The following is a 21133-nucleotide window of genomic DNA, read 5'->3' as shown; positions in this document are numbered from 1 at the left end:
CAGGCATTCCCAGAACCATACCATTGGCTTGTCTACATAGTGGGCTAAGGTGCTTTATGGGGGAGTGTTTTCTAAAGCTCACTAAGGTATTGCTCATTAATTGGCCCACCTAGACCGTGCTACTGCACTTTAATGTAGTGCTGTTTGAAACAATAGTACATTAAAGTGCACTAGGGTAACTTTAGTACTCACCACTACAGTGTCCATGGACCAATGAATGTGCAACACAGTGTGCTTTAGAAATCATACCCCCATAGATTACAGTACCCCATTGGGTAGACACACCCTCATTGTGATCTTATAAGCAATATGAGCCCAATTCATTCCTAGGATTGTGGGCCCACAGTGGAGGCAAGCACACCAGCTACCGTGAAGACCAGAGATGGCCATTGCAGGCAGGAGAATGGATGTGGAGAGGGGACAATCACAGGCACCTAGTACATTTGATACTGGGGCTTCTATGGAACCCCAGCCATAGTAAATGGTGGCAACCTTAACACCATCTGCCCTGAAGTAATGGCCCTGCAGGGAGAGCTGCCCCTGTGGGTGGAGGGATATGAACTTGCTCCCTCCTGGACCACAGTGGTAAGTCAATTACATTAAAAATCAAAGCAAACCTACATTACTGAGACCCTGAGACAAGTAGGCAAAGGGATGCTGAGCGATACAGGTTTTGAATTTGACTCGGTAATTTATTATTTCTAAGCTAACTTCAGGATTAATTCTATCGTTGTAAATCAGAATGTTTTGCACTGGTCCTTATTTTGGTCTGCCTGTTTTTAACTAATTAAAATGTTTCATTAGGCCTTTTCCAAAGAATGTTTCATAATGACCATAGTAAATTGTTCTTTTTTTAACAGTTGAAAGAAGAAGAAGGTATAATATTAATTACCGAATCAAGGAGCTTGGCACGCTTATTCCAAAGTCTAATGATCCGTGAGTTCAACAGTCATTTCTATAACAATGTCTGTAGTATAAATAAAGAGGGAAAGAAGCGATAAGATAACCATGAAAACGGTTAATGGGATACAGAGACTTTTGCTTCTAGGTCACTAGTTCAAATCCAGCCCAGCTGGTCAGATAGGTAGCAAAAATCATTAACCTCTGATGGCTGTAATGAAAAGAGTTGGTGGTCTTATTGCATTTCCTCAGAGAGAAGTCTCCACACCACAAAAACCACCATTACATCTGGGAATAATTGCTATGCCTGTTCGGAGTCTCACCAGAGAGGCCACGGGTAGCATGATAATGGGGAATGAGCTACCTTCTCATCCCTAGAGATGGTCCCTTTAATGGGACGAAGCAGCATGCTCACTGCTGCTACCTGCTCTTTAGATAAACAGAATACTTCAGTCTCTGAGGCTGTTGATTTGGCACCTTTCGTAAAAACCACATCCACTGAGAAAAGAAGCTGAAAGGCAAGGGAAATTCAGGTACTTTGAATTGATACAAAAATGGCTATAATTTTTATGCCAGTGTATAAATAAATGTGCGGTAACTCAAATTTTATGCTGCTACACCTTACTGCATTCTCTTAATGTTTATATTTCCATTATCCCTTTTAATTTATTTGTAAGAAAATAGTTTGTGTTGTCAACAGTTCTATTTAATAGATTGTATCTAAAGATTAGCTTTTGGAAAGTCTTTGCAATCAGCGTGCCCTATTAAAAGAGTTGGCTTTAACTCTTTTAACATAGAAAACAGGGAGTCAATGACCTTCAATTTGCCGGCTTTCTCTGGTGCTAGCAAACTTTCAAAGCTCTGTAGTAACCAAAATGGGAGCGGGGGAAGACACACCATAGTGAAGCCTATTGCAGGATGAGCAAGAACAATTCAGTAAGTTATTTAAAGTCTAGACTTTTAGCTTTGGATTTTTCATGTCACTCAGTGAAGCCTAAAGAGTATGCACCAGTATGATTGTAACTTGGATATAATTGGTTATACAAATATTGTGGGTTTCATTTGTTCGTCAGTGGCTGCTTCGTGATGCTCAGAATAAAATTCTCTGTTGACACTTCAGCCTTTTTTCCTCAGGGCTAAGAAGTTTTTTATTAAATTAAGGATTTTTATAATAATATAAAGCTGTGTGAGACTTTCATAAGTATAAGCGTGGCATGACAAGCCACTCTGAGCAAAATCGCCAGTGAGAAAGTTAACACAGTCACAGTCCTTTCTAGGGAATGACCTTTTCACAAGCTCACCTTGTTCTCTGGCATCAACCCAAAATGGGTAAAGTGGGCATGTTGTTGTTGATGCTACTAATACAATGATGGGTGTGCCAATTGAGTTAAAGTAAGACCACCACTAAGCCGCCAAATAAGATTTTATTCACATCAGATGTCCTGTAGAGACACATTGGTAACATTGGTTTTAATTTTAGTGTTTTTTCGGACAGTACTTTAGACCATTTAAGTAAAGAATTGTGAGGAAAGATTACTCTGAGAAACAGTGGATGGCACTGTTGGTTTGCAGCTATGAAGTGCTAATGGAAGCAAGTCTTGAACTGTGATTAGAAATGGGCGAGAGCTGCAAACTCCAGATATGAATCAACATTTTCACCCAAATGTGTAGGGGTGTTTGGGTTGAATATTTTGGTTTGGATTCAAGTCTTGTTTTGATATTTCATACATTATAGTGATCTCCTGTAAAAACACATAAATTGGCCTTAAATCTGTTTTGGTGCTTCCACAAGTACATGATGGATTTAAACTCATGTCACTCAGTGAAGCCTAAAGAGTATGCACCAGTATTTTGGTGATGTTGCCTTACAGTTTTTTGGGAAAAAATAATAAACATGTCACATTTTTGTTTCTCTCAGTACTTGACTGGTTCGATGACGTGACAGTCACAAAGTGACCAGTGAATTTGAGTGCCTCCATTTTTAAGTACCCAAGTTGAGGCACTTTGAAGGGGCCTGATATTCATGTGCGCAGTGCTTTCTGAAAACCAGGTCCCTTTAAAGTGTCTCAACTTAGTTGAGCATCCCAAAATGGAGGCATCCAAGATCACTTTTGAAAATGTAGCAAATATAATAGATTATGTATATACATAATCTCCCATAATCTAACTTTACTACTGTCTGTCAGATCAAAATGTTTCAAAGAATTAATGTCTATGAACTTCCCTTTATTTGTAATCACAAATTAACCTGTGCCTGGGGCCCATCACATCTATCAATTACTTCTTCCTGGCATGGTACATTGCCAACTCCCTACACCCTCTATTGAGGCTCTTGTTCTGCTACCATCCACCTTCCTCTTCTCCCAGTCAGCCCTCTTTCTTTAAAATACCCCACTTTATACTGTCAATCTGTAACTTTCTTCAAATTCAACATTGTCACCATATTTACTGATTTTAAAAGATGTTCCTGACACTGGAAACTTGGTTGCAAAGGGAAAAGCTTGGGTGATAGTTGGACTAATAACAGTGGAGCAAATCATCCTTAGCATTGGAAGAAAGCATTGGAAGAACAATGCTACTGCAACTGAGGCAGAGTGATTAGCATGCCTATCCTGGATGGCTTCCTTTGAGATCACATTCAAAATCAGGATCAAAAAGGATATTTACAGAGGCTATCTGGAAGCCTCTTATGAGGAGGGCAAGTCTAGTGGGGTCCTGCCAGGGTCTGTCCTGGGTCTGGTACAAGTCAATGTTTTCATTAATGTCTTGGTTAACAGAATGGATTGTATACATATAAAATATGTGGATTACACCAAGCTGGGTGGGATTGCTAGCATTTCGGAGGACAGGTTTAGAATTCAAAATGACCTTGACAAATTGGAGGACTGGTCTGAAATCAACAGGATGAAATTCAGTAAAGACAAGTGCAAAATACTACACTTAGAAAGGGAAAAATCAGAGGCATAGCTACAAAATTGGGAATAACAGGGCTCCGTGGTAGTACCGTTGAAAGGATCTGTGGGGTTACAGAGGATCACAAATTGAAGATGAGCCAACAGTGTGATACAGTTGCAAAAAAGGCTAATATTCTGGGGTGTATTAACAGCAGTGTCATATGTAAGACATGGAAGGTAATTGTCCCACTCTAATCAGCACTGGTGAGGTTTCAGTTGGAGTACTGTGTCAGTTCTGGGCACCAGGCTTTAGTAAAGATGTGGACAAATTGGAGAGTCCAAAGGACAACAACAAAAATGATGAAAGGTTTAGCAAACCTGACCTCTGAGGAAAAGTTAAAAAATCTGGGCATATTTTAGTCTTGAGAAAAGAAGACTGAAGGGGGCCAGTCTTCAACTATGTTAAGGGCTGCTATTAAGAGGACTGTGATCAATTGTTCTTTATGTCACTGAAGGTAGTACAAGAAGTAATGGGCTTAATCTGCAGCAAGGGACATTTAGGTTAGACATTAGGAAAATCTTTCAAACTGTAAGGATAGCTAAGCACTGGAATAGGCTTCCAAGGCAGGTTGTGGGATCTTCATCACTGAAGATTTTTAAGAATAGGTTATGCCAGGGGTGGGCAAACTACAGCCTGTGGGCCACATCCAGCCAGCGGGACCGTCCTGCCCGGCCCCTGAGCTCCCAGCTGGGGAGGCTCGCCCCCAGCCCCTACCCCGCTGTCCCCCCTCCTGTGCAGTAACGCTGCCGTGCGGGCGGCACGGCTTGTGCCCGCCTACCTCCCAGGCTTTCAAATAAGCCTGTCCTGCCACTCTGAGCGGCATGATAAGGGTAAGGGGGGAGGGAGTATTGGATAAGGGGCAGGAGACCCTGGGGGGAAGTCAGAGGACAGGGGGCGGTTGGATTGGGTGGAAGTTCGGGGGGGGTGGGGCAATCAGGAGACAGGGAATGGGGGGGGGGGTTGGATGGGGTGGGGTCCTGGGGGAGCAGTTGGGGACAGGGGTCCCAGGGGGCAGTCAGGGGACAGGGAGCAGGGGGGGTTGGATAGTCATGGGAGTCCTGGGGGGCCTGACAGAAGGTGGGGGTATGGATAGGGGGCGGGGCAATCAGGGGACAGGGAGCAGGGGGGGTTGGATAGGGTGTGGGGTCCTGGGGGGGTGGTTAGGGGTAGGGGGTCCCAGGAGGGGGTGGTCAGGGGACAAGGAGCAGGGGGGATTGGATGGGTTGGGAGTTCTGAGGGGGGCAATCAGGGGGCGGGAAGTGGGAGGGAGCGGATAGGGGGCACGGGCCAGGCTCTTTGGGGAGGCACCTTCCCTACCCAGTCCTCCCTACAGTTTCACAACCCTGATGTGGCCCTCGGACCAAAAAGTTTGCCCACCCCGGGTTAGACAAGCACCTTCGGGGATGATCTAGGTTTACTTGGTCCTGAGTCAGCGCAGGGGGCTGGACTAGATCACCTCTGGAGGTCCCTTCCAGCCCTACATTTCTATGTTTCTATGATCGACATTTACAAGGCAGATTTTGCTTCTTAGAAGTGTTTGTATCTCACTTTTATTTTCTTGTGTCTTTGCTGAACTTGTTTTGATCCAGTTGAACTTCACAGGGGATTCACTCCTGACTGCATTGAAATCCCTTTTCTTCTTTTTCGTTTAATTTTATGCTTAGGGGCATGGATTACATTGCTTAACTGAATAGATGTTTTGAACTTGCTTTTTCAGTGGGAGAAAACTTGAGGTGGGAATATTGTCTCTATTAAGTTACAAAATACTTTGTCTTTTTAGTTTAATTTTAAGGGCTTAGATATCCAAGTGATAGGTACTTTCAAAATGCAAAACTATTAACAGGCAAGTAAAATCATTTAAAAATAAAACTGGGAGAAAACCACAACCAAACACTGATATTTTGCTGAAGATTCAAAACCAGTGCATTTAAATATATGTATTTTTTTCCATTTTCCTTTTCATGTGTCTCAGCACTTCCAAGTTCCAGTTCTGATTGGTTAAACCAGGCTCCAGATGGAACCTGGAAGTACCAAAATAATAACTATCTTTCTCATGGTATCTCCAGTGAAACTGAAGAAGAAATGGAAAGAATATTTCTGACCCCAGAGCTGTGAGCCGCAGCAGTGGCAGGTCTGGACCCCTGCCCCTCCTCTCCTCCAGCAGCAGGGCTCGGGTTCTCATCCCCGTCAGCCCTATTTTGTTACCATTCTTTTTAGTAAAAGTCAGGGACAGGTCACGGGCTTCTGTGAATTTTTGTTTATTGCCCATAACCTGTGCCTAACTTTTACTAAAAAGTAAAAGTGACAAAATCTTAACCCTACACATAATATAATAGTCTGGGGTAAGATTATTGTTACAGTAGCACACAGATGCCATGGGCAGTACTGAGGTTTCACTGTGATGGGCTAAAACATAGGAAGAGACAGTCAGGGCCAGATTAAGGAGCAGGTGACCCAGGCAACTGTCTGGGGTGCTGGGCTTGGGAGACACTGGGCTTGGGGTGCTGTTTTTGTTGTTAGCGACAAAAGGGAAAATTAGAATGTTGGAAGTAAATGTTTCAGGTATTCCGTATGTGGATTCATGTTTCACTAACCTCCTAGAACGTTCTGGATCTTTGTAGAATCTCATGGAACCTTCCAGACTTTCTGAGAACAACATTTTCCCCCATCCTCCTAGAATGTTGTTAGCCATGCACTCAAGGATATATAAGGGGCAGGATGTTGCTCATCAGGTAAGTTGTTCACTTAACATAATGGTAATTTTCTCAGTTTGGTAGAGCTCCTTGGAAATACGACAATGTCATGCGTGAGCACCTACGTCAAGTAGTTTGTAAAGAAGCTATGGACCATTACTGCAACAAAACAATTCAAAATGAATTGACTGACCTTATGCCAAGGAAGGTGCTTGATAACATATTGATGTGGCTCAGCAAAGCAAAGTACTACACCATAATAATGAACTGCACTCCTGACATTAGTCACTATAAATGACATCTTTTCACTGTAAGCTTTGTTGACAGTGAGGGTGGCTGTATCCAAGTAAAAGAACACTTTATCTGTTTCCAGTCTGTGGACGACTCTACTGGAAAAAGCCTAACAGAACTGTTTATGAACATTTTGAATGGCAGATTGGAAGAGGCCCTGGGGGTTTTTTGCCTTCCTCTGTAGCATGGGGCACAGGTCACTTGCTGGAGGATTCTTTGCACCTTGAAGTCTTTAAACCATGATTTGAGGACTTCAGTAGCTCAGCCATAGGTGAGAGGTTTATCGCAGGAGTGGGTGGGTGAGATTCTGTGGCCTGCATTGTGCAGGAGGTCAGACTGGATGATCATAATGGTCCCTTCTGACCTTAATATCTATGAATGAGAGTAAAATAAAGCTTCAGGACTGCTGCAGCCAAGGTTACGACAATGGTGCTAAAATGAAAGGAAGAAACAGGGTTGTCCAGGCAAGGACCCTTGCGCTGAATCCAAGAGCTTCCTTCATGCCTTTTGGATGCCATTCCCTCACCCTAGTTGTGTCAGATGCAGTGTCATCATCTTTAGATTCAGTATCTTCAGATTACAGCAAAGGATATACGTCCTGTTTTCAGCATCAACTATCAGGAGGAAAATCCTCATGGACAGTGTTACAAATCTGATGTGAAGCCACTAAGTGACACTCACTGGGAGTGTAAGGCCAGTGAGGTACCAAGTGCCTGAGGTTTACGACGTCTTGATGGAATTGGCACAGTCAAGTAAAACTGAGGCCGGAATCTGACACAAGATTCATAGCCTAGCAAACTAGAAACTGAGTTCAAATTTCTGGTCTCAGTTGTGGTTTGGCATGATCTCCTGTTCTAAGTAAACATTGTAAGCAAGGTATTACAAACTCAGTCGATGGACATCGCGACTGCTACTACTTTGATGAGAAGCTGCCTTGATTTTGTTGTGGCCTACAGAGACAATGGATTTGAAGATTCTATCACTGCTGCCAAAGAAATGGCAGAAAACTTAGGAGTTGAATCTTCAGAGAAACTCGTATTCATTGGAAGAAGAGACAGCTTGGCTACAAGGGAAGAGATGAGGTGATGGGAAGCCAAGAAGAAAAATCAAGAGGGAGTTTTTTTGCTCACTCGTTGACACTGCTTGAATGTTCATCGAAGAAAGGTTCGGACAAATGAAGCACCATGAAAAGACCTGGGTGGTTTTTTATGACCTTAGTAAGCTGCTGGTGGACAGGAAAACACTCTTGAACAATTGTACTGACCTTCAGTGGATGCTGACGCATAGGGAATGTTTGGATGTCAATGATAAAGACCTATATGTCGAACTAGACAACTTCTGTTACATTCTGCCACATGGGAAGCACTCTCCACTCCAAGTTCTCCAATTCCTTCATGATGCAGAGCTGAAGGACACTTTTCCTACTGTGTGGATAGCTTTGAGGATTCTGCTCATGCTGCCTGTCACAGCCATGAGTGATGAGCACAGCTTTTCAAAGCTCAGGCTCATTAACACATATCTTCGATCGATGATGGTCAACAAGAGATTGACATTGTTTGCTATTTTATCACTTGAAAATTCCATTGGCCACTATTTGGATCTCTCTGATGCTGTGCTTCAGTTTGTGTGGGCAAAGGCAAGAAAAGCGACCTTTTGAACTAAAGGACTTTATACACACAGAGAATATGAAACAATTGGGTTAATCTTCTAAAGCTGTCACCTACTGTAATACTATTTAATACTGGTCCACCCATTGTTCGTGCATAGTTCAATTTCTTGATGTTAGTACATTTCAGCTATTCTATAAAAAATTTCTATAAGCTTAGAGGAAACTAGTTTTTTATTTGCTTATATATGACATGAATAAATACAGATTTACATATCCTAGCATGCAAATTTATCATTTTATATGACAGGGAAAACCATGCATACAAATGGTGCATCCAAATTGTGAAATGGGCTACATATTACATATGCAATAAAAAATAAGGTATTCAAAAGTTTAATAAATGGAAGGGGAGCACTGAAGATGCTCCTCACCTGGGGTGCCATTAGGGCTAGGGATGGCCCTGGACACAGTCCTTATTGTGAAGAGTTTACAGTCTAAGGTCGTAATCCTGTAAGCGCTTAAGTGACCTGCTCTTGTGTCTTGAGTTATATATGTAAGTATTTACAAGACTTGGGCCTAATTTAAGACATTACATGAGTATGACAAGGAATAGAAAAGAATGGGGAAAGAGGACAAGAATAACAAATAATAACTCCCTGAAGGTCTACAGGCTAGTTATATGCACAATTTGATGGGGTTCCAATTATTTAAAATGTAGCCATTTTTAAATATTGTTTTAAAATATTATTTGCAAATAAAATAAATAACAACTAACATCAACTGCGTGACTTTGCAGATTCTCAGATGAGTTTGCAGCACTGGTAGCTAGAAAATCATAATTCTCTCTGTAAACTGAGCAAGGTTGATATAGAAATCACTGGGAGACAATAAACACAGAATTCCACAATGACACTTGCAGTCACTTTTCACTTAACTTTAACTGCATTTCAGCTTAGAATTTCAAAGTTTAAAGAACGGGAAAATGTTATGGGAATTGCTAAATTATTCTGATGTTGTTTTATTTTTTTCTTAAGTGACAATATTTTTCAGATTCCATGATTTTTTGTCTTAATGTTGATGAACTCAGCTCTCAAGGAAGTGAGGGCCAATTACTAACTAGAGATAGGCATACTGCAGGTAATTGTTATGCAACCTGTGAGGTAATTGTTATGCAACCTGTTATGCTGCACTGCCAGCAGAAGGTGGTGCTAAAGTGGGCATAGCTGTCCCAGGAAAATCACACTAGTAGAAGGGGAACCTTGTTAATTAGAGCCAGCACAGAATCTCTTTCATCAGCTCTCCTCTGTTGATGACATAAATAAGTATGGATGGAGCAAAGGGCCTATGGATGGTACTGTCATACATCAGCTGATCCCCAACCAATCTTTTGCTGTTGCATGCCTTTCCCCTCCCTGCATCAGTCCTAGTGTATGAGGGAACTTCTGTCTCTCTTTCATGCACTGGAAGGATTAGCTATAATACTCTTATTTTGTAAGACATCCCACCATATATATGCCAATTAGTTAGTACAAAATTTCTCCTATCAGGTATTGAACAATACGCTTATTGGATATCACACTTAAGAAAGTGTGACTGATGTCATTCAGTCCAGAACTTCCAGACTTAAAACCAAGGATTCAAAATTCTTTAGTAACGTGATATCAGAAGGGCTACAAGCTTTTCATCAGAGTTCACATTAGTGGGCAAGCCCCTCAAATTTGTTAATGTCACCTTATCTAGTTAACGTCACCTGTCTAGCATTTGTGCCTTAATGCTTGTGAGCCATGTAGCAGTTGACTATTTCCATTGTAAATGTGAATGTAGCAATTAGACTCTTAGTGAAGATCTAACTTAAAGAAAGAGATAAAAATAGCACCATTATATCAGTAGAAATGTCCAGCCAGCACAATTAGGAAATGTAAATAATATTCAGAACATTATATTAAGGTTACTAACATTATTCTGTTAAAAAAAAAAGATTTCCAGTTGTTGATTAGTGAGTTCAAAGTATAGTCTATAACACATGGTTTATTCTTATGTCTAGGAGGAATATACATTGAAAAAACTTTTTTGTCAAAATTTGCCTGTTTTTGAATAACAACACTTGTGTGAAACTGTTGCAAAAAATCTTGACAGTTTTGTATGAATTATTTTTCCACTATGAGGATGATGCTATCTTAAGAATTTCTAATTTGTTGAACATTGAAGTATCTTGGCACCTAATTTTGCAGCACTATATTCTTTATTTTCAAGCTGAGCCAGTTGGTTGTGAGTGGACACATAATTCTCATGGTACTGTTCTGGCTCCTTGATAGGACAGGCTGACCTTATGTGGATAGGAGGATTGGCAAAAACGCATTTTGGATGTGTTTCTCTGAAGAATATGCTATAAGTATTCTTATTTCAGTCTCACTTTGCAAAATTGCCATGAAAATTTACCAAATCAGGCACAAGATCTAGTCACTCACTCGTTTTCTTGAAAATAGAGAAAATATTAATGATATTTTCGTCACCACAGGTTAGTGGGTGAGTACAGTTTTCCAAGGCTGTCTCTGAAATAGTCAAAAGAAGTCTCTTTCTGTGCTCTTTTGGTGCCTACAGTCCAAAAAGCAATGGGAACTGATTATTTTGGGGGAGGGATAGCTCAGTGGTTTGAGCATTGGCCTGCTAAACCCAGCATTGTGAGCTCAAACCTTGAGGGGGCCATTTAGGGAGCTGAGGCAAAAACTGGGGATTGGTACTGCTTTGAGCAGGGGGTTGGACTAGATGACCTTCAGAGGTCCCTTCCAACCCTGCTATTCTATGATTGATTTGTTTTAAAATTTATATTTCATTTTCACCATTTACAGAGCATATATGAGTATACATTAATGGCCCTGATCCTGCAAAGCAGCCTATATGGGTTACCTCTTACCCCACCTCCAGATCCCAATTGACTACATCCAATCAGTGTCACAGTTCATGGCAACTGAACTAGTACTGCCCCTGTGTGGTCCACCAAGGGCACCCACTCTCAGGCTTGTGACTCCCCGGCTGTCACGTTTCTTGGGAAGAGACATGCGTCTCACTCCCTCCTGACCAGGGTATTTGCAGGTGGCAAAGTTCCTTGCCTGCTCTATGAATTCCCCAGCAAGTCAGACTGCCTGAATAGGCCTGCTTTGCTTTTCTCCTCATAGGCTATAATCAGCGTAATTGCGCATAGTTATAAGGTACCATACACCTTTTCCTAATCAAGCCATTTATTCTTAAGGTGAAAACATTATAGAGAAAATATATTTAAACAATAAAGAAACCTACACACATGCTTATCAGAGCTCACTGCAACTCCAGCAAGGGCTCCAGTCCTTCAAACCCCACCAAGGGCGTTTTCTCTAAGGTTACAAGTTCATAACCACCTTGGCTCAGAATGAACACACTCATGAATGTATGAGCCACTCCTGTATACAGGATGGGCCTCTGATCTTAGAATCATAGAATATCAGGGTTGGAAGGGAACTCAGGAGGTCATCTAGTCCAACCCCCTGCTCAAAGCAGGACCAATCCCCAACTAAATCATCCCAGCCAGGGCTTTGTCAAGCCTGACCTTAAAAACCCCTAAGAAAGAGATTCCACCACCTCCCTAGGTAACCCATTCCAGTGCTTCACCACCCTCCTAGTGAAAAAGTATTTCCTAATATCCAACCTAAACCTCCCCCACTGCAACTTGAGACCATTACTCCTCATTCTGTCATCTGATACCACTGAGAACAGTCTAGATCCATCCTTTTTGGAACCCCCTTTCAGGTAGTTGAAAGCAGCTATCAAATCCCACCTCATTCTTCTCTTCCACAGACAAAACAATCCCAATTCCCTCAACCTCTCCTTATAAGTCATGTGTTCCAGTCCCCTAATCATTTTTGTTGCCCTCCACTGGATGCTTTCCAATTTTTTCACATCCTTCTTGTAGAGTGGGGCCCAAAACTGGACACAGTACTCCAGATGAGGCCTCATCAATGTCAAATAGAGGAGAATGATCACGTCCCTCGATCTGCTGGCAATGCTCCTACTTATACCTCCCAAAATGCCATTAGCCTTCTTGGCAACAAGGGAACACTGTTGACTCATATCCAGCTTCTAGTCCACTGTAATCCCTAGGTCCTTTTCTGCAGAACTGCTGCCTAGCCATTCGGTCCCTAGTCTGGTAGCAGTGCATGGGATTCTTCCGTCCTAAGTGCAGGACACTGCACTTGTCCTTGTGCTTCAGAATTGATTCCTTGAGGACCTGCTCCATGATTTTTCCAGGGACTGAGGTGAGGCTGACTGACCTGTAGTTCCCCGGATCCTCCTCCTTCCCTTTTTTAAAGATGGGCACTACATTAGCCTTTTTCCAGTCGTCCGGGACCACCCCCAATCGCCATGACTTTTCAAAGATAATGGCCAATGGCTCTACAATCACATCCGCCAACTTCTTTAGCACTCTTGGATGCAGCACATCTGGCCCCATGGACTTGTTCTTGTCCAGCTTTTCTAAATAGTCCCAAACCACTTCTTTCTCCATAAAGGGCTGGTCACTTCCTCCCCATGCTGTGCTGCCCAGGGCCGTAGTCTGGGAGTTGACCTTATTCGTGAAGACAGAGGCAAAAAAAGCATTGAGTACATTAGCTTTTTCCACATCCTCTGTCATTAGGTTGCCTCCCTCATTCAGTAAGGGGCCCACACTTTCCTTGACTTTCTTCTTGTTGCTAACATACCTGAAGAAACCCTTCTTGTTACTCTTAACATCTCTTGCTAGCTGCAACTCCAAATGTCATTTGGCCTTTCTGATTTCACTCCTGCATGCCTGAGGAATATATTTATACTCCTCCCTGGTCATTTGTGCAATCTTCCACTTCTTGTAAGCTTCTTTTTTGTGTTTTAAGATCAGCAAGGATTTCACTGTTAAGCCAAGCTGGTCGCCTGCCATATTTACTATTCTTTCTACACATCGGGATGGTTTGTTCCTGTAATCTCAATAAGGATTCTTTAAAATACAGCCAGCTCTCCTGGACTCCTTTCCCCCTCATGTTATTCTCCCAGGGGATCCTGCCCATCAGTTCCCTAAGGGAGTCAGTCTGCTTTTCTGAAGGCCAGGGTCCATATTCTGCTGTTCTCCTTTCTTCCTTGTGTCAGGATCCTGAACTCGACCATCTCATGGTAACTGCCTCCCAGGTTCCCATCCACTTTTGCTTCCCCGACTAATTCTTCCCGGTTTGTGAGCAGCAGGTCAAGAAGAGCTCTGCCCCTAGTTGGTTCCTCCAGCACTTGCACCAGGAAATTGTCCCCTACATTTTCCAGAAACTTCGTGGATTATCTGTGCACCGCTGTATTGCTCTCCCAACAGATATCAGGGTGATTGAAGTCTCCCATGAGAATCAGGGCCTGCGATCTAGTAACTTCCATTGGTTGCCGGAAGAAAGCCTCATCCACCTCATCCCCCTGGTCCAGTGGTCTATAGCAGATTCCCACCACGACATCACCTTTGTTGCTCACATTTCTAAACTTAATCCAGAGACTCTCAGGTTTTTCTGCAGTTTCATACTGGAGCTCTGAGCAGTCATACTGCTCTCTTACATACAGTGCAACTCCCCCACCTTTTCTGCCCTGCCTGTCCTTCCTGAACAGTTTATATCCATCCATGACAGTACTCCAGTCATGTGAGTTATCCCACCAAGTTTCTGTTATTCCAATCACATCATAATTCCTTGACTGTGCCAGGACTTCCAGTTCTCCCTGCTTGTTTCCCAGGCTTCTTGCATTTGTGTATAGGCACTTGAGATAACTCGCTGATCATCCCTCTTTCTCAGTATGAGGCAGGAGCCCTCCCCTCTCGTGCTCTCCTGCTCGTGCTTCCTCCCGGTATCGCACTTCCCCACTTACCTCAGGGCTTTGGTCTCCTTCCCCAGTGAACCTAGTTTAAAGCCCTCCTCACTAGGTTAGCCAGCCTGCTTGCGAAGATGCTCTTCCTCTTTTTGTTAGGTGGAGCCCATCTCTGCCTAGCACTTCTCCTTCTTGGAACACCTCCCATGGTCAAAGAATCCAGAGCCTTCTCTCCGACACCACCTGCGTAGCCATTCATTGACTTCCACGATTCAACGGTCTCTACCCGGGCCTTTTTCTTCCACGGGGAGGATGGACGAGAACACCACTTGCACCTCAAACTCCTTTATCCTTCTTCCCAGAGCCACGTAGTCTTCAGTGATCTGCTCGAGGTCATTCTTGGCAGTATCATCTTGTCCTCATGTAACAGGCGATCAGCAGACAAAGGTCCCTCCTCAGGAACGTGGCAATGCTTCAAAAGGCTGAGTTCTTACATAACCAGAGGTATATTAGTATACACCACCCCTAGAGATTTTGTGGGAGACCCACTTAACTTTAAAAGTTCATACTTGTCTGGTCCATTGTTTCAAATAGTCCTTAGAAGCTCATAATACTTCCCAGGGTTTACATTAGCCATGTTTCCCTACTAGAAATGTTACATACAATCCCACAATAATATGCAATAATTTGCATATTTCATACAATGAGCTCCTAAAACTTAATTCAATAAGGTTTGTCCAGAATATTGCAGGAAATTATCATATCTGTCACAATCTGCTATTATATATACAGGACCCGGGGCCATGTGAGTTCTTTCCTCTGTGTGGACTCCTACAGGCATTCTGTCTTTGAAATTGGTGACATGGATTTGCTAAAATCTTGCAATCTGTATCTGTCATGCAGGCTGTACCCATACCTGTATTATAAGATTTAGAACTATATCAAAAATCTGCATGCTTCATAAAATCCATTTTGTTTCAAGGCCACAGATCCACAAAGTCCTTGAGTGCAATGTTAACTTTAAGCACATTGACTTTAATGGGACTACTTGTGTGCTTACAATTAAGCATGTGCTTAAGATCTTTGTTTGATCAGTGCCAGAGACAGTCTGATCCTTGGAGAAGAAGTATTTGGGATGTATTTTTATTTGTGCTGCTTTAACCAGCTATATATTGATTCAAGTGTGGTCAAAGGGTTTGAGTGAGAAAGTTTTGTCATATTACACTCCATGTGATTGCTAAACTATAATTTGTCTGCTTCACCATCAATGAGGACCAGCATTCAGCCCAGACAATTTTTTCCCGACAAGCATAAAAGCTACCTCATTAGAAAGTCAGGTAAAAGGAGTAGTATATTTGAAATGATCTTTAAAAATTTAGGCTTAAGTCCTAAGTAATGTATATTTCCTAGTTCATTAATGCAGAAATACTGCACAGAGATTTTAATCTTAGAGTTAATAATAAAAGCAATTTTCACTAAAAATATAAAAACTGTAATGGTAGAATCATGATATTGCATTTAGCTCTCCCACAAAAAGTCACTTTATTACTTTCTTTTGACACTTATTTTCATTCTGGGATTAATTTTACTATATAAGGGCTTCTTAACTATTCTATTAAAATTTCCATTCAGAAGCAATAATATCTAAGAGTGAATAATAGTCATGTAAATCATTATTTCATATTAATGTAAAAGATTTTGTAAGTTCTTATGAATTCTGCTGACATGCACAATTGTGAAAAGGTTATCTCTACATTCTGCAGTGATATGCGCTGGAACAAAGGAACTATTTTAAAAGCATCAGTGGAGTACATCAAGTGGCTACAAAAAGAACAACAGAGAGCTAGAGAATTAGAACACAGACAGAAGAAATTAGAGCAGACTAACAGAAGACTTCTACTTCGAATTCAGGTTTGTATAAGAATGTCACTATGAACTACAAAGATTTCTCACTACTTATCCATCATCGAATTTAATTCATCTGTATCATTTTTTTTCTCTTAAATGCCATTTATTAAAAGTGGATTGGCCTTTTTCAGGAATGGTACAATTTTACATAATTTTGCGAGTCTGTATTTATTGCTATGCAAGTTCTTTAGATTTCTAGAAAAATCCTTTGATAATTAGGCCTTATGCAAGGTAACATATTTATAGAGAACTAATACAATATTTTGAAGAAATGTTGCCTTATGTAGTATATCTACATTATAACTACAGCAAAAAAATTCATTTGTTTCCCTAAAACTATATTGAACACTAAATCCTCCTCCATATTTTCTTTTCCTCTTTGTAAAATTTCCACGGCATTGCATTGCCTTGGGGTACATTGTGCCATGTTATATTAAGTCACACATCATCTGCTCATGTGACAAAGTATCAGAATCTGGTCTCCATAGCTTGAAATGCAAGATTTAAAGAAATATATAATCAGGTAAGGTACCCGCTATCTCTCCAGATAGCAGCCTTGAATTTTTGTGGATAATTAATAAGTAGAAATATCTGCAGCATTTTTCCATCACCTTTAAGTGGTTCAGTACTGTAGGTAATGGTATTATGGGGATTGTCATCTCATATTCCCGTAGGGCGTTCACTTAGCTACAGGCTGAGAATTAAAAAGAAAACCAGCCCAGGTTGTTTGTTATTTATCATGGATTGTCCATATATTGTATTTTTAAACATATTGCCACAAGTGGATTAAGAATTTACTGTGCACGTACAATCTATATGCATATTTCTTACCTACAGTGGTTCTAAAGAAATGAAGTTCCCTTCCAAAATCATTATTTAAATCTTTTTTGTTTGAAACCTTAGGAACTAGAAATACAGGCTCGTGCTCATGGGCTACCACTCATGTCTTCACTCAGTGCTGTGGATGTAGCTGCCCAGGTCATCAAGCAACAGACATATCCAGAGGAGAATTCCATAGACTATTCTCAGCAACTGGTTCTGGTACATGGACCAAGTGCTGATCTTTGTGATGGATCCACAGCCTTTTCTGATCCTCTCTCGCATTTCACCGATTTGTCTTTTAGTGCTGCTTCAAAAGAAGAACAAAGGTTAGAAGAAATCTTACTGGATGACACAATATCGCCATTTGGAACAGATCCACTCTTGTCTTCAATATCACCTGCTGCATCAAAAGAGAGCAGCAGAAGAAGTAGCTTTAGCACAGATGATGGAGATGATTTCTAAAACTAGAAAGGGCATAATTAATTTTGATAATCTTTTGTTGGTGCTAAGAGATTGTATTATGAATTTAAGTGTGATGTTTGTACTCAGTTCTAAGAAGGTGGAGAACTGTTGTGGACATAAGCTGCTGCATGGGTAGGATGTAGGTGACTGCATATGTCACAGAAAGATGAAAGATGGACCTGGATTCATATCTCTTTGCCCAGAATTGACTACACCTGTTCAGAGCTAGCATTTGCACAGACACTTCCTTGTTCACTGGGAAGGCTTTAGCCATTTCCCCTCACATTCTCACAGCAGTATTAAAATGGTTCCCAGAAAAATGAAGACCCACATTGCAAAAACTCTGTGGAATCTACCACTCGGTTCACTCAAATTTAACAATGTTTTAGTCAGAAATATTTGTTAATTTCTTTTTAAATGAAAAGGAGAAATTTCAATATATACAACAATTGCAACACAACAATGAGGAAATGTTTGTATGTGATGTTCCTGCAATAGAGAGGTTACAAACATCAAAAAAAAAAGGGAGCACAGGGCTCTTGTCAGAGTAAAGTCCGCATAAATTCAGTGCTTCATGAACTGCATCTCCTTCTTTTTATAATGAAGCCACAAAGTCCATAAAGTTGTGTTCAGAATCCTTATCATTTCTGTTTTATTCCTATTTAGAAAAGTATCCAATATTTTATATTTATTTTCAAACGCTTTAGTGTAACTGAAGAAAAACAAAAACTACCTTAATGATACTGATTTAAAAGAATTAATCAGACAAACAGATGCAAGGTTTAAGCAGCTTCAAGACAGATTCTGTTCAGGCAACAGAACATACTAAGAGTGCAGGTATGTTCAAGACACAATGAATATATTCAGTGTTACAGATAGTACAAATAAAAACAGACATTAGTGCTAATATGGCTAACACCAGCTCTTTGTTGCAAACTCTTCTCTCTACTGCTTTTCTTGAGAGAGCTTTTTCCAGACGTGAATTGTACCTTGTTTCCTGTTGTGGCATAATAAGGTTTTTCTAAAGGGACTATATCTAAATTGATACCTACGTCTTTGAGCCAGTTGCATATGGAAGGCAATGCACTGGATTCCCATTATATGCATTTTGTCAGAGAGAATTTCACTTTAAATTCATCTCTAGATTCACTATAAAAATGAAGTAGGCAGACCTTGGAATCATAAGGGATATTCCTGATACCTATTGATATGATCCACTGCTTTCTAACATGCTAGTACTGCGCACTCACAAAACATGTGGATTGATAACCCCACAGAGGTTTGGCAGTTGGAAGGCAGGTAGAACACACTTGATTTTTGTACATAGTGGGATTTTGGAGAGTGAGGTATATACTTGGAATAGATTAAGTGCAATCATTCTAAATCTAATAGTAATACACCGGAAATTGAGCTGACCCGAGGTCTTCAGAGCTTTCCACAACTGAGTCAAAAGAGCATTGTGGGGGTCTTGGTGCAAGTCAAAAAATGATTCAAAAGTAAAAAGTGTTGTGTTCCACTTTGCTCTGCCAGAGCCTGCCTAAAAAAGGTATCTTATAGATATGGGTAGTGGAGTAGCTAAGGGAGAGTCAATCAGGCTGCTAGTTGAGTGAATGCTTTACATTTATTGTCCAAGAACGATGTCTTTATCCTGATAGATTCATTTTCTTTAAAAAAAAAAAATTGTGCCCAGAAGTCAAATGAGATCTCCTGGAATATCCATTCAGGTTACTAAATGGATCATTCCCTTAGGTAAATGTTTGTACAGGGGCCATAGCCCAGACCTGACTAGTGTGCTACAACATATCCAAACAGTTTGAGGGCTACAGTTTCCTTATCTGGTGTACTCTTGATGGTATTTTATCTTCTCATTCCATTTCACTTGGACTGACTTCAGTGCATTGCTAGGAGTTTAAGACATGGGTTTATGAATTGCATAATTTCATCTGAGGTTCTAGGAAGCATTGCAGACATGTAGTAAAACCAATCTCTGTCTGTCTAAAGGAAACATTTGAGTTTTTCAGTCAACTCAAGGAGTTCTATTAGCTAATATAAATCAAATTATTTAGCCTGTAAGTGCTTTGGGGCAGGGACTCTCTTCTTGTTATATGAGTGCCTATTACACCGGGGCTCTGATCCTTGATTGCGGCCCCTAGTTGTTACTACAATGCAAATAAACAATAATAACAACAACTGACATGTTAAGTATTTTTTTTAAAGAACATCGGGAGTGGGGATGGTAGCATTGAAGGGATATTAACCACAGGTAATTGAATACAGGAAGAAGAGCCTACTTCGCTAGAGTTCACAGCTTTGTCAGGGACTAGCTCAGCAGTTTCCAACCCACGGGCCACATGCAGCCCAATTAGCACACAGCTGCGGCACAGCTCAGCTGTGTGCTAAAGGCCAGCTCCAGGGGTTGGGGGTGGGGCAGCCACCTGGCCCTTTGAGCTCCGAGGTCCAGGGTTGGGCAGCTGGCTGGAGCCGTGAGCTCCGGGGGTAAAGGGTCAGGGTCCAAGCTGCCGCTACCTTGCCACCCTGCCCCTGCGGCCCAGGTAATGCATTGTGGGCCGCAGAAGTAGCCCACAATGATAAATAAGTTGAGAACCACTGGACTAGCTTGTAGTGAAAGTCAAATACAAAATTGGATATATCCAAAGTAACATTCATGCACAGATTCCTAATTTAGGATGGATATTGCCCATTTCAGCTGCCAAAGGGAGGGAATTGTTGGCTAATGTCAAGTATTTTCATTTGTCTTTGTACTGTAGTTTCTACTACATTAGTTTCAAATACACCAATGTGAGTTTGCTCATAATGGAGAAAAAGAAATTAAATATGAATGTGTTACATGATTTTCCCATTGAATTTTTAGACCATACCTAGGAACCATATTGACTTTAAGGAGGATCCTGAATTTAATCACTTCTACAAGTGCTGTCCTAAAAAAGGATTACAGTGCATCCATGAGTTTTTTTTAAAGTTCATTTTTATTCATTTTACAATGCCCTCAATATGAAACACCAGATGTATTTTCTGCATGAGAAATCTAACAGGCAGTGGTTCTATTTCCAGATACTGAACTGCTGTCTCTGCAAATAAATATATTGACAACAACTACACTCTCATCAATTTGTAGTCATTCATGAAAATGCTTATGTTAATGCACATGATGATAATGCTGTGTCAATGCCATCAAATTATTTTTCCAGTAGAAATTCAGCATTTCAAATAATCATTAGTGTTTTTATGAATTACTACAACTTAATAAAAGATATGGTGTCACCCCTGAAATCAGTGGTATAGAGTGGGAAATACTTCTCTGACACATCTGCTAGGGGATGAATCTTTGGGGAAAAAAGAAAATTAAGTTGGCTCCTCAGTGGCAGAGTCTATAGTTTCCTGGTTTGATCTATTAATACAAACATGTTAATGCTTACAAAAAAAAAGGGCAATGGAGACATGCCCTACTGAGTTAAGGAAGCTTCTGAGAAGGCTAGATGGCCAGAGCTGTCTACGTGTTGGTCTCACTATCCCAAACTTCCTAGAATAACAAATTCTCTGTGTCTGCTCAGCTTTAGTGAGATGGTACTAAAGCTTAGTACTTTTTAAACCAGGGCACAATGCTTTCTTCATTGCATGCTTGTGCAGAGGAAAGGGA

At 41.1% G+C, this 21133-nt stretch overlaps 1 protein-coding gene across 3 annotated transcripts in view; it reads left to right on the top strand.

Annotated features, from left to right (window-relative positions):
- Positions 1-19665, top strand: part of TFEC (transcription factor EC) — a 45790-nt gene extending 26125 nt beyond the window's left edge. For all 3 annotated transcript variants that reach the window (XM_075124437.1, XM_075124436.1, XM_048836134.2), the window contains 3 exons: positions 861-936; positions 16047-16194; positions 17095-19665. In XM_075124437.1, coding sequence (XP_074980538.1) covers positions 861-936; positions 16047-16194; positions 17095-17475 — 605 coding nt within the window. In that variant the 3' untranslated portion in view covers positions 17476-19665. The remainder of the gene's footprint in view (positions 1-860; positions 937-16046; positions 16195-17094) is intronic.
- The last annotated feature ends 1468 nt before the right edge of the window (positions 19666-21133 follow it).

Source organism: Caretta caretta, chromosome 1, assembly GCF_965140235.1.
Source record: "Caretta caretta isolate rCarCar2 chromosome 1, rCarCar1.hap1, whole genome shotgun sequence".
Taxonomy (NCBI): Eukaryota; Metazoa; Chordata; order Testudines; family Cheloniidae; genus Caretta; species Caretta caretta.
Note: the sequence above shows the minus strand (reverse complement) of the source record. Positions and strands in the feature narration are given on the sequence as shown.